The sequence below is a fragment of the Euprymna scolopes genome, chromosome 32, assembly GCF_053919585.1.
Source record: "Euprymna scolopes isolate OS-2025 chromosome 32, ASM5391958v1, whole genome shotgun sequence".
In the NCBI taxonomy this organism is placed as follows: Eukaryota; Metazoa; Mollusca; class Cephalopoda; order Sepiida; family Sepiolidae; genus Euprymna; species Euprymna scolopes.
In genome coordinates, this window is record NC_136513.1 from 39,089,256 (window position 1) to 39,104,266 (window position 15,011).

General features: G+C 33.1%; 1 protein-coding gene across 3 annotated transcripts in view; it reads right to left on the reverse strand.

The window, feature by feature from the left end:
• Positions 1–8,566: 8,566 nt before the first annotated feature.
• The window catches only part of LOC145256288 (uncharacterized), an 82,119-nt gene continuing 75,674 nt past the window's right edge, over positions 8,567–15,011 (reverse strand). For all 3 annotated transcript variants that reach the window (XM_080114994.1, XM_080114996.1, XM_080114995.1), the window contains exons 5-6: positions 10,888–11,034; positions 8,567–8,931 (exon numbers count right to left, since the gene is read on the reverse strand). In XM_080114994.1, coding sequence (XP_079971120.1) covers positions 8,809–8,931; positions 10,888–11,034 — 270 coding nt within the window. In that variant the 3' untranslated portion in view covers positions 8,567–8,808. The remainder of the gene's footprint in view (positions 8,932–10,887; positions 11,035–15,011) is intronic.

Here is a 15,011-nt window from a genome sequence, read left to right on the forward strand (position 1 = left end):
CATTAGTTACACGATCCTCAGGTTGTATATTAAGGAACTGATCTAGAAGTGAAGGTCACTATCTGCGAAGCGGGTTGAAAAAATGACATCCGTGTAAGGGAATGGGCTATAGAGAAGCTATAAGTAGAACGTATAGCTGCATCTGTGTAACCTGAGAAACCAAGCCAATATTAATGGTGCTGTTAAAGTCGCCAAGCACATGATTTGAGCGTTTTTATCTAAGGAGTGTGAGGCGTTTATACTATCAGAGGGATGATTGATTAGAGTACAGTCCTGACTTGAGGGAGAAGGGTAAAGAAAATATAAGTAACTAACGCAGTGATGAAAGGCTAGTTGAAAACACATAAATCCCTAGTCCTCCGGTTCCAAACCTTTCTCCTTAAGGGGACGATGTTTCGAATATAGAATCAATGCTCGTACATATATCTATCCGAATCCTTACGGTAGAGAGAGAGAGATATTTAGTCATGTTAAAGTAGTTAGCTGGGAAGGAGAAGAGTAGATTTGTTTCACCGAATGCCAAGATATCCGAGGGGTTTACTAAGAAGTAAAACTCTACATCATCTAGATTACTTATAAACCCACAGATATTTGTGAATGCAAGCCTAAGGGTGGAGGCGATGCCAGCACATTCCACGTATCTTCTGATGAGAAGTATTAGGCTTTGAAATACCTGGAATAAAAGCTTTCACAACTCTTACACACACTGTATTATATCCCCTTGTTTCAAATTGATTAATAAATCTGTATGCATCAGTATATATTTTTCTATAATAAATATATTTTATCTATAATATATATGTATATATATATATATATATAACTACTTCATTTACTCACATAAATTAATATACGAAAGTATAAATTTATGCGTAAACTTTAAGTATTTACTTCAATAGTGCTCATTACGTAGGTAGAGCTAGTTAGTAAGTTATAAAATATATATGGCGATTAAGCTACACTTAATATTCCGCGTTTCATCCACTCTAGGATTCTTCAGGCTTATGCGAGAAATTTGTGGTTGTCTAGCGTTTTTATATACGCACCTTCTATTGAGTTTTTATTTTCTTTCTCTCCTCAAAGTCCACGGTGCCATCGTGTGCTGCACCTCTCCACATGTTTCTGTCCCTGACACATTCTTCCCACGAGAACGGGTCGATATTTGTTAGAGCCAGGGTGCGCTTGAATTGATCTTTATAGCAGATTTTTGGGACTCCTCGTGGCCTCATTCCCTATCAGCATTTTCTTGCGGAGCCTTGAATTATCCATCCAGCGGAGGCGCCGGTGAATGATTGTAGTTTCTACACCGGGCACTGAGGCTCGTTCACAGACTTCAATATTGGTGCTGCATAATGACGTCAACCTATCATCATTTTATAATTCTAACTCAGTTTCGTTTACTGAAAGCTTTTCAGATTTTTTTTATATCGCTTCTATACAGCGTCCATGTTTGACATGTGTGGAGAGGATTATTGTCCGAAACACCGTTATTTTGATGGTCATCCTTACTGCATGGTTGTTGTAAACGCGGCAATTGAGTCGTCCAAAGACGGAGTGTGCTTCCCTTATCCTGTTATCCAGGTCCTTCTTGCAGATGTTAGAATATTCTCTAAGTAGGGGAAATGGTCTACTTTTTCTAGTGGGTGGTCGTTTATTGTGGTGGTAAAGTTTGGGAGTGTCAGCCCTGGTGGAATTTGGACGAGTGTCTTGGTATTTTCCGTGTTGACCTGCATCCCAAAGAATTCATAGGCAGAGTTATATGCATCTGCTAATAACTACAGGTCATTTGTAGTCTGACCTGAGTTTGCATTGTCGTAAGGATACTGCAGTTCTCGCACTGCACACAAGAGAGTATTTGTTCTGGCGTGGAGTCGCGCGAAATTAATAGCTCCATTCATACAAAATCGTATGTCAATCGAGGGTGTTTCTAGGGAGATCTCATTAAGAATTGCTGCCATGTAGAGAGAGACGCATGTGGGAGCCAGAACACGACCCTTCTCTTTCTCATTCCGCCGTAGATGGGGAATGGGCTTCAGGGAGAGAGTTCCGATGGCAGACTCTCCCGATCATGGTCATGGAGGGCACGCACCAGTTTAAGGAAGTCTGGCGGACACCCATACCTTGTGAGGACAGTCCATATGGCATGTCGTAGCACTTTCTCAAAGGCCACTTTTACATCCCATAAAATGAACATGATGGGCTGTTGTTGTTCAAGGCTCTTCTCTTGTAGTTGTCGCACACAGATTATCATATCTATGCTCCCGCGGGAGGGTCGAAAGCCGCACTAGGACTCTGGTAGGACGTCTTCTGCAGGGATGAGTAGGCAGTCAAAGAGAATCCGGGCGAAAATTTTACTAGCGATTCTTAGTAATGATAATCTCTGATAATTGTAGCAGTATTCGCTGTCCGCCTTCTTAAAGATGGCAATGATTTTAGCATCGTGGAAGTCACTGGGGAGGGTTTTTGTTTCACATATTTTCAAATTGTGGAGCATCAAGCGGTTCTTCAGCTTGTGGTCAACGTGATTGAGGAGTACCAGCGGGATCTTGTTTGATCCTGGGGCTTTGCCGGGCCTCATGCACTTTAAGGTCTTGTTAAAGTCCTGGACGGAGTGATAGTGCCATCCAGTTATAGAGGGATGTTTATTATATATATATATATATATATATATATATATATATATATATATATATATATATATATATATATATATATATATGAAGAGGTTTGTGTTTACTTTAATCTTTTTAGGCAAATATTGTACAAATACGAATCATGTAGAATGTTTGCATGAATATAAGTACACGTGATGATCGTCCCATGAAAAACGAGAAAAACATTGTGATGAATGTTTACAAAAAGCAACTTAGCTAGATCTTTTGTCGGTGAATACTATTCCACGACACATATATAACACTGATGTATCTTATTTTTAAGTAAATATCAAAAAGGTATTTTAATATACAAATAAACTGTGTCCAACGCTTTATTGTAGGTTACTAAAATATCAATATTTCACTAAATATACGTCACAAAAAATATAATTGAAGCATCAAAGGACTGCTTCAAGGTTAGTTATTTGCCAAACTTTTATACAAATTCTTGCGACATTCATAAAGTTATGATATTTTATTCTTTACCAAGAAATTCATACTGTACACAGTTTTAGTGCAGGTCTTTTAAAATGCTATTTTAGGGGACAAATACAATGCCTTGTCATAAAATATTTATTTTTTATTATATCTCCTGCCAAAGAATAATAAATAAATAAAAGCACACACTAGGTGATAAGCCTTAAATAAATTAATTATTTATCGACATATCAACCATCCTTTGAAATAACTTTAAATAAGCTTTTATCGACCAAGGAGGTCAATTTTTGGATCTGAAGAAGAATTTTTTTCTCTGGCGACATCAACTATATTCCCTTGAAGTAAGTTGCTGTCCTCCCTCATATAACTCTCTTTTCAATATTGACCAGAGATGTTCAGTTGGTTAATGTCTCGAGAACACGGTGGCAGATCATGATGGCTACTCCAATGAATCCCATAGATTGAAGGAAGACTGCAGTCGCCCTAGTAGAATGTGATATTGCATTGTCATGAATAAAAATCAACAGAAAGCGACAATAGTAGGTAATCTAGCCATGGCGACAAATAATTTTCCAAAAAGGCCGAGTACGCATTGCTGGTAAGCGTTCCACTCTCTTGCACTCAGAATGATCCAACCAACTTGCCTCTAATAATTCCCGCCCAAAACATGATGCCTTTACCTCCTTGTGTATGGTGAACTCTGTAAGGGGTCTGAGTCCCGTTCGGGTTCCAAACTTTAAAGCGGACACGTTGGAAATCCATTTTCATATAATTCTGTGCTCAAGCCATTGCTTATTCGCTATGTTGGAAAATGTTTGATTGTCCTTGCGGTCTGATTTAACACATCACATCAGGCCTGCCTAGATCTTCGATAACCTTAAATCGCTCGTTCTTTTTACATAATAGATTTGCAATAAAGCGATGGACAGTATAAATTCATTGATAATAAATGAAATGTCATAACTTTGTGAATAGCGCATGGATTTGAATAAAATTTTGGGGAATATCTAACCTTAACCTTCGAACTATTTTTATTTTTTTGTGACGTATATTTAGTGAAATTTGATAATTTACTAATCTGCAAAAAATAGTAACAAATAAAAACAATCCTTTACAAACAACGAATACAAATCTTTGTGTGCTTGGTCTAGACAAAGCACATACCTTTTTCATTGTGAGGAATAGTTCTCCCGCCCGATTAGTCTGTTCCTGGAAGTCCGGTAATAAATGGCTCCCCTCGAAGTTATAATTTTATATATCTGATTTTATTTTAGACTTCCATCAAAGCTGCTAAGCATTGGAATTTAATTTGTCCGAGATCATCATAAGGTCGTGTTCCTCCTAGGTTTCCGAACGCTGAGACGATATCTTCCGTGCGAACTTGCCCAATTCTATTTCGTACACTTGGTCTGAATGAACTCCAACACTAAAGTGTATATAAAAAAACTATCCCATTGTTTGTTCAAATTTCTGACTACATGACTACGTAATTTATGCATCGGGTCGCAAAATGACAGTCACATAATATTGCCACCTGACCTAATCTTTTGTTATTGTCAACTAAATTCTGTTTTACCAAGTTAAAATTCCTGATAATATATAGCTGACATTCAATTTTCTAAAATTCTAAAGTCTATAGAATTATCTTGTTTTAATCAACCGTTTTTTCTCTATTGCCTTTTGCAAATCGAAATATCTACATTTCGATAAGAACAACGACAAAACAACAACAACAACAGCAACAACAACAACAACAATAATAATAATAATAATAATAATAATAATAATAATTACTCAGGTGATTTTACGATGCCAAGCATGTTTATATGCATATGTATATGTATGTTTATATATATATATATATATATATATATATATATATATATATATATATATATAAACATGTCTGTGTGCCAGGATGTTCTTATCTAACATTCCACGCAATTATGCACAATATAAAAACTATGCATAAAAGAATTTATCGCAGTAGTTAAATGTGTCCAAACCTTAAATAAGAAGATGTGAAAAATGGATAATTAATTAATGGACTCTTGTTTTTCAAAGAAATATGCAAATTATTTAACTTGCATTAATTTTTATTGATCAGAACTAGATGTCGAGAGGTAAAGCGTACAACCAAGGTAGCTGTAACTTCTTGATCAACAGACTTTAACTGTCAGTTTGTTGTACACTTACATAGATTTGCTGTGACAACATTTGCATACGATCAACTAATAGACTATAAAAACACCTATATAGTCGATCTGTGTTTTGAGTTGGTTAGTTTAGCGTGGTTTTCGTTTGTTCTTTTACTGGTGGTTATTTTTACTCTGGCCTTTTCCTGTCGGTTTGTGTTCAAACAGTTTCTTAGTGATCTATATACAGAAGCGATCGCCTGTGTCACCGAAGATAAAAGGAAACTACGTTTTTGGTACAGTTACAAGAACGAGTTGTTGTAAACGGCAAGGCAATTCGTTGCAACTCACAGATAAAGTCGTAAAGGAGTCCCACAATAGGTCGGGATGTCATTGGATTTTTTCCTTTCACATCGAGTATAGGTTTTTAATACTCCTAGTTGCCTAAACTGTTCAATGCACTCCATTTACTTTCATGACGACACTCGCTTATTCATGACAGAGTATATTTAAAAGTTCGTTTTAATATTTTTTATAAAGAATTAGGCTTTTAATATAAGTGATAGAATGAGAAAACATAACATTTATATATATATATATATATATATATATATATATATATATATATATATATATATATATATATATATACATACTCGGGTTTTTTATATTCAAAAGTAATGGACTAATGAATTCAACGAGGTTGTTAGATAGTGCTCAATAAAAAGAGCTGATAATACTTGTTTATTGTTATATAAACATGCTCACATCCCGCTGCTACAAATAGCCACTTGTTTCAATCAAACAACAGATATCATCAGGCAGCGACTTGACTATTCAAAAGTTCAATGAATAATGGATTTTTATATTAGGTAGGAACTCTTTAAAAGTTGGAGTTAAAAAACTTAAAACACAGAACTTTAATTATAAAATGTAAAGAGGGAGGGGCAATTTAAATAAAGTTAAAAGATTACAATGGAGAGAGAGTGATTGAGAAGAGAAAAAAAAGGAATAGAGAAAGAAATAGAAAAAGAAAATAGAGAGAGAGAAAAAATATATATATAATATGGAGAAGAAAAGAAAAAGATATAAATGGTTATTATAAAGAGAATAAGGACTAGAAGGGAAAGGAAAGGAAAGGAAAGAATGATGAGATCTAGTTAAAGAGAAAAAGAGAGAAAGAGAGAAAGTAAGAATTTGACAGTATATAGAAAAAGAAAAAGAAAAAGATCTGCGTGTCAACCAATTTATGAACAGTTATACAATTCAGTAATGAAACATATTATTACAAATACAAACAGAAGATACAATCCAAGCGTCAGAAATGAACATGTTAAAAAAGACAGCGAATGTATCCAGCCAACATATTTATCAACTCACATACGTCCACGAGTAATATCAACGCAGTTCAAACATACGTCTACAATTAAGTAGGTCCTTTATGCTAAATGATATAAGTTTAAAGTTTTCGCGTTTTTATTATATAAATATATAAATAAAAGAAGAAAAAAAATAATGATAAAACAATATTAACATTATTATTATTAATAATAATAATAATAATAATAATAATAAACATAATAGTAATGATAAAAATAATAATAATAATAAAAACAGAATAAAATTAATATTTATTATCTTTTTAATATAACAAATTTAGCCATAAGAGGGGATTAAATAAATTAAATAGGGCCAATAATTATAAATAAAAATCTACTAATATTTATGTATATAGAAAGAATACAATACATATATGTATATATACACATACACACACACATATATATCTATATATATACATATACACACATACACACACATATATATATATACATACATGCACATAAGTAAAGGTGTAACTATACTATTAAGTTGAAAGTTTAAGCTATTTAAGTATAGATATAAAGTCATATTAAATCACAAATTAATACATTCAAGACCAGATTACTAATAACACAGATACAAGTACACTTACCTATAAATATATAAATATATTCAGGCAAAAGAAGTAATTAAATCAACGAAATACTCAAAAGTAGCGACACACAGGTAGATAGTACCCAAATTAAAAATAATAAAATACATATGTATATACCCACAGAGAACCAACAGACATACAAATAAGCATATATATATATATAATTTTATGTATAGACATACATACAAAAAATACACAAATATATGCACACAATCATATACTTATATACAACAACGCACACACACATATATATATACGCAAATATTAATATGTATAATTTAAATAAACTATATATATAGAAATACATAAGAATACAAATAATTTGGCAAGAGAACAGATAGATGCATACACACATAGAAACATACAAATGGAATGAATAAACATGGGAGGGTATACCAAATAATATAGAAATATATAGATCTAAGTACACACGATCATAAAATAAACACATAGACACATACATATACACAGACACGCAAGTATATAAGATAGGGAAGTAAAGAATGAAATCAGGCGAGGAGAAAGTATATTAATAGTATTTTAATAAATTATAGAAATCAGTGACAATTTTAAATTTATTTAAATTTTATATCTAAACTAAATTACTTAAAAGATGGTTTTTATAATGTTTGCAATTAATTGAATTTTCGTGCTTCTTATTTAATACTTTATCTCTTTCTCTAAAAGTAAGTATAAATAATTTCTCATAAAGACATAGGTAGCAAGGCGAGTTTAAAGATGAACAGGTTTTAGCTTTCTTTAAAATTTTCCAATTTACTATTGGGGAGTAACCTTGCTCTACTAGTTCATTGTAATATTTAGACAAGGAAGTTCTATTTTTGTACTCATTATTTTCAAAAGAGCACTTGTGACCGGTAAATCTTTCTTTAATATTGTTATTTGTCATTCCTATGTAATATTTTTTTTCATTCGGATTTTCCTTAGTAGAAATAGTTGCTTGGTACACTACAGAAGTAATTTGACAATTTCCTTTAAGAGGGCATTTTGATTTAATTCTACAGTTACAACTTTCGGTAGCAATGGGTGTGCTATTTTTGTTTAATATTTTGTTATTATGTTTAATATTTTGTTATTATGTTTAATATTTTGTTATTATGTTTAATATTTTGTTATTATTACATTTTTATTTATTTATTATTTACCGACAAAAAATAGAAGTACCTAACAATTAAACGACCCGCATGTAAGCGTGACACAAAAAAGAACACACACGCTATCGTATCAATATATAGATGATGACGATGATGATGATGATGATGATGACGATGATGACAACTACAATGCATATAACGATAATAACAACAATAATGATAAAGATAATAATGATGAAGAGAGAAGAATCATTTTACAAAAACAGTTTTATTAGAGAAAGCATGTAAGGGACGACCTCTGTAGAGGATATTAGTTTTGTAAGAGTCGTGAAACGGAATCAATTTGCTTTAAACAAAGGATACTTTAGGCACTGATATTTTTCCTTGTGAATGGCAAGAGAACGTTTTGCAAGAGTAAGGAACTGATTTATTGCGATTTAGTTTGGTAGGCATTCGCTTGTTACGATGGCGGTTGGCGCTCCGTCGTTTCATTAATTCTGAAGAGTTTGGTACGGGATTCCGGTGGGAAATGGGTGTTGATACAAAATTGTTGTGTTGCCCGGAACTGAACTTATGATCTGTTGAGGCGGTTGTTGAATAATTACCCCGGGAACCTGAAAATCGTAATAAGATGAATTGTTAATGAATTACACATTTTTCAGTTTCTGTAAACCTTAAAAAAATATCGTCGTTTCTTTTAAGGTGAAAAGACCATCTCGCCACACAACTCCCCACTTAGGAGGTGCCTTATGAATCTACCCCCATCAGCGGCAATATGTTTCGGTTCGGGGTGAATAAAATAAAAGCAATTAAATAAATACTGACCTGGACCTTTTTAAATTAAAAACAACAGTTGCCGTACTTTAGAGGAAAACCATTTGAACCGACATCTGAAGTTCACCGAAAATACTCTTTTCGATCCCTCGACCAGAGTGGCCTAATTTGTTAGGTTTTAAAAATAAGTGTAAACTTTTAGTTGGCGGACGTTTAGGAAATTGACGCCCCTCCTCTAAATTCATAAATGTACACCTTTATATTTTCTTTTTTTCACGTTAATCTCATTGATTACAAACTTAACTTTCAGATTAAAAAAAAAGTGAAAATAAAAATATTTTCTACAACTGCTATCGTCGGCGATCAGTTTGCAATTATAACGTAATACTAAATTGTACACGTAATTTGCGACCATCACCGGTGAGACTTTGTGACCATTTCTGGGTGATGGTATCAAATTAGGTGTTCAATTTAGTAAAACGTTATAATTGAAACTGATTCAAAATTGTTTTGTTTTAATCTAGGGGTTACGTTTGTAGTGGATGTAATTAACGTGAAAAAAAGAAGAAAAGGTCAAATTGTGGAATTAAAAGGGGGCATCAATTTCCTAAACGTAGACCTAAAATGAACAATTATACGTTCATTATTTTTGTTTGTTTCTTTGTTTTTGTTTTACGGCATATCAACCCTTTTCAGGTTATTTAATACCGAATCCAAAGATTTTGAAGAAAAAATTTTTAATAGAATATATTTGTGCTTTTCAAGTCAGTTTCTATTCAACCCATAGTTGGGACCCTAACAGGTACTACCACTCCGGGTCAGAGCGGACCTGGGAGCAATAGCAATTAAAGGGTGGCTCCAAACTCCACAAAGCCTGCAAGCTGGGGTCTCTTCACTGGATGTAGTTTAAGGCTATATCCAGGACTACATTATTTTTGTAATGATAGAGATAGCCCAGCATAATAAAAATGAATTTCTGTTTCTCTAATTAACTCTCCTACCTACGTTTTGTGTAAGATAAGCATACGTTTTGCTGCACAAATCCCTACTAAATTTGCCTACTTAAAATCAGCCCCCCCCTCTCAGTAGCAATATGCTTTGGTTTCAGGAAAATAAAATGAAATAAATAAATACAAAATTACGGGATGGAATAAGGAAATTATCGCCCTAGAAAAAACGATATGATTTCATTTCTGTTTAATGAAAACCGTTTTCTTTTCTTGTCTTTTTTGTTGCTGGCCATCTACTAGTCAGCAAGTTGTGTAATTTAAAAAAATAGTATATATAGAAAGCATGCAGGGATTAAAGTATATAAGAGTCCGTTTTCAATATTGAAGTCTATCTGTGAAATAGTGTACTTATTGTATATGCAGGATGACCCACTTAAAAGTAGCGCGGGAAATGAAAGCTGAAGACTTCGATATAGTACAGGAATCTAGTTACAGCAGAGGACAATGAAATTGTATAACAAGTAAAAATATATTGAACCCATAACCTATGAAACAATAGATGAATATTAGCTCGCCTTTTTTTCAATCGTTTTTCTGATTTCGATTGTCTAGTCTTAATTTAAACCTACGTCACTTCCGGTTTGGCGGTGGTGGTAAAAGCAAAGACATCACGTTCCCCCACCCCGTTCTTTTTAACCTTTGCGGTACGTGTTCGAGTCTGCCGTCCTACTACCACTTTTTTTTTTTTTGTCCAGCATACACCTCTAAATACCTGGGCAACGCCGGGCTGAAATGCTAGTAAAAATAAACATAAAAGTTGCTATACAGATAAACAGAATTACTTACTGGAGTTGTGGGAGAACAACAACAACAAATTGAGGAGGACACAATGGCCAGCACACATTCGAGCATGATGAATGTTATTCCAAACTTCGCAATGATCCAGGATTTTTCCAAATCAGCGTAGTCGTCGTCCATAATTAAAATATCTCTCTGTAAAAATAAAAACAACCTTATTACCTCTATTTATTAACAAGGGTATCACCACTTATCAAGGCCTCGAGGCCACTCGAGGATAAGGATTCAAGAGTGTACAGTAGAAATTGGCCAATATAGTAATCGTTAGTAATGGAAATTTGGTGAATTTGTTAACTTATATGGAACGGCTCATCAAAAACTTGTTTTCGTTAGACTTGAAGGCAACGATATTGTAATCAGCTGGAAAGCAGGAAAACTGAAAGACAATTCCATAGGCGTGCAGTTCTAAGAAAGAAGCTTTGCTCATGGAATCTACGTTTAGGTTTAGGTACAGATAAAGGGGAAATTATTGATAGTGATTTCTGCTGGACGGGTGATTCTTGGAAAGTTTGGCGAAGTATTCCATTATGCCGATTACGGCGAGTGTACACGCTATTAGGTGATACTATATTTAAATACGAAAAAAATATTGAATTTCAAGTAAAACAAATGGTACATAAGTAATTGTCATGTCGCAAATAGTAAGATATTCAAAAATTGCGGAAAAACGAAAAAGTAAAAAATTAATTATTCGTGAAAAACAATTCCAATATGCGTAAACATAGTTCGATCAGTTTCCACGCTGAGGTAAACATATTGGGTCACCTGACATAATCAAAGGGTTACTTCCCCTTTGATTATGTCACGTGACCCAATATGTTTACCTCAGCGTTGAAACTGATCAGTTAAAACACCATAATAAGCAGAATTAATTCACACAAAAAAAATACACATAACATATGTACATTTTTTATTAAAAAAATTAGCAGTTTGAATTTAAAATGTGTTTAATAACAAATTTGATTATAAATTTTGCTGTTAGATTTGGTTGAATTTGTGAGAAACTGAAAACATAATTACCTCCCCTATTAACTCTCAAATTCGAATCAGAACATTTTGAAACGAAATCGCTAGAATTTACAAATGTCGTTTATCATTTTCTATCACACCGTCTCCCGTAAATTTTGGATATGTTACTATTTGCAATATGGTAATTACGGATGTATTATTAGTTTTGCTTGAAATTAAATACTTTTTTCGTTATTTAAATATAAAGGCACCCGCCTTTATGTCAATCGCAGTTATTCCACATAAGACATTATTTTTAAACTTATTAATCTCTTATCTATATATATAAAATGAAAGTGTCTGTGTGCCTGCCTGTCTGTGCGTCTGCCTGTGTACATTTCACTAAGCAATAACTCTGTCAATTTTTACTCTACAGACTCGAAATTTGATATAGAGGGAACTGAGATTTGGGAAAATCTATGTGACCTGTTTTCGGCCAGAAATTTGGCTGTTGATGGGTCAAAGTTCAACGACTTGACCTTTGAGATCTCTACCAACTCCTCCGACAATTGTGGGTATAAACTCTTGAAATTTGAGATATAGGTTCCTCGGACTGGATCTACCTTAATAACTTGATTTGAGTCAAAACAATAAATATTAAGGGGTAATAATAGGGGTCAAAAGTAAAAATATTTACCGTTTTTTTTTGTTTTGTATTTTTTGCCCAGCATACACCTCCAAACACCCGGGCAACGCCGGGCACCCATGCTAGTAATCTATATGGTTATACAATAGCGAGTATACTATTTATACATTTTGTATGTCACGCTAAAATCCGAGGGACTGTCGATTATTTGCATGGACTTTCCTTTCTTGTAAAAAATAATTTTACTAAAAATTCGTCATAAGTTTTGGTTTCAGTTTAGCTCATAGCTGTTTGCACTCAAGCCATGTATTTTTATTGAAATAACTTTACCAAGAATTCTGCATAAGTCTTGGTTTCGGTTTCGATTATAGCTGAAAGAATTCAAATTATATATATGTATGTATGTATGCATATGTATATGTATGCATATATATATCTGTATATATACGGATATATATCTATATACACACATATATATAATATACATATGCATATATATGTAAATATGTATATATGTATATAAATGTATATAATGCATATATATGCATGCATATATGCATTATATATATATATATATATATATATATATATATATATATGCATATTTATATCTATATATCTATAAAAGTGAAAGTGTATGTCTGGCTGTCTGTGTGTCTGTGTACATTTCCCTACGCAATAAATCTATCAATTTTCAGTCTAAAGACTCGGAATTTGATATACAAGGTACTAAGATTTAGAAAAATCTTTTGAATCAATTTTCGGCCAGAAATTTGCTATTAAAGGGTTAGAGTTCCACGATTTAACTTTTTAGAACTCTATCAAACTCCTCCGCCAATGTTGGGTCTAAACACTTGAAATTTTGGATATTAATTCAATAATTTGATTTGAGCCCAAAACAGTACATGTTAAGGTCATAATAGGGGACAAAGTTTAAAAAAATGGACTTCTGCGGTCTCTACCCAATTACTCACACAATTTCTGGTCTAAACATTTGAAATTTTTCATAAAGTATATTTAGAGATAGGGCAAACTTTTTAATCGTTTAGGGTCGAAAATTTGAGCTACTAATATATAAATGTATGTATGTATGTATGTATGTTTGCATTTCTGCCTAAAACTTTCGACATTTTGAACTATTACCGTAAGGATCATGAAATAAAGATAAAACGTCCCATCAATAATCCTAGAATTGGTTTCACAATTAGCTCATAAACATTAGTATATTCTAAACCTTATATCAATCCTACTTTCTAAGGGAAATGTAGATACGTATAAAATTAATAATAATTAGCACCTCATTGGCAGTATATATAACTTGAGTTGACGGAACAAATACGATTTAAACTGACAATGAGATTTGAGATGAAACTAGGAAAATCTGGAAAAAAACGAATTATTCCATTTACGTATTTGTTCCATCCTTTTATTTTATTTTTATCTTTATTTTTGTTTTTGTTCTTATCTCTGTATTCTTCTTGTTCCTCCTCTTCCCTTCCCGAACTAAGTCTCTATATCTAGTACACGACCTGACCTCAATTAAGCGACCGGTCAAACTTTATGATTCTTTGAATTGAAGAGATATCTATTTATATACATGTATGTATGTTTATGTGTGTATTTGTATGTATATGTATATATGTATATTTTGTGTGTGTTTGTATATGTGTGTTCATGTGTATATAGCGATGAATATGCACATATGTTTCACTCCACTTCCTGCCACTCACCACTACCTACTCTCCCTAACACTTCGCCCCACTAAAAATAATATAGAGTTCTAATGAAAAGGTTTCCACCAGACTTTGAATTATTATCGCTGGACCCACAAACAAATTTATACAAGCACTTGCCCGATTCGGATATCTGCACAGCTATGCGGATTACCCAATATATAACTTGGACATTATTACCAAACGGATTTAAAGAACGTATAATCTAAAATAAAAATGGATCTAAAAAAAAACATTCATATCCTTTTTCTACAAATCCTCCCCAATAATAATAATAATAATAATAATAATAATAATAATAATAATAATAATAAGGAGAAGAAGAAGAAGAAGAAGAAGAAGAAGAAGAAGAAGAAGCAGAAGAAGAAGAATGTAATTTACAATTCTGAATGTAGTTGCGGTGCCAACTATGTGAGTCGAACAACATTAAGATTGGATGGAAGAGTCCAAAAACGAGTACCTACCAAAATCAGAAACAACAGACGTAATTGCCAATACATACGAGGCTTCACTTACTGACCACCTTATAAAAACCCCGGCTTGTGTAGAGAACTTCAGTGCGAATTTTTCTTCAATCCTGAGTAATATTCACCCATTATTTCATTTAAAGATCTTGGAGACTGTTCACGTTCGGTTGAGAAGGCCTTCCCCCTGTATGCAGAATGAATGCCTCTAAGATTTGAGCGTGATTAGTCTTTATGAGCTTTGAGTAATATAACGTTTTTTTTTGTTTTTTGTTATTGCAATTTCATCCCAAACAAGGCACATTGCCACTTTGCTCTAGG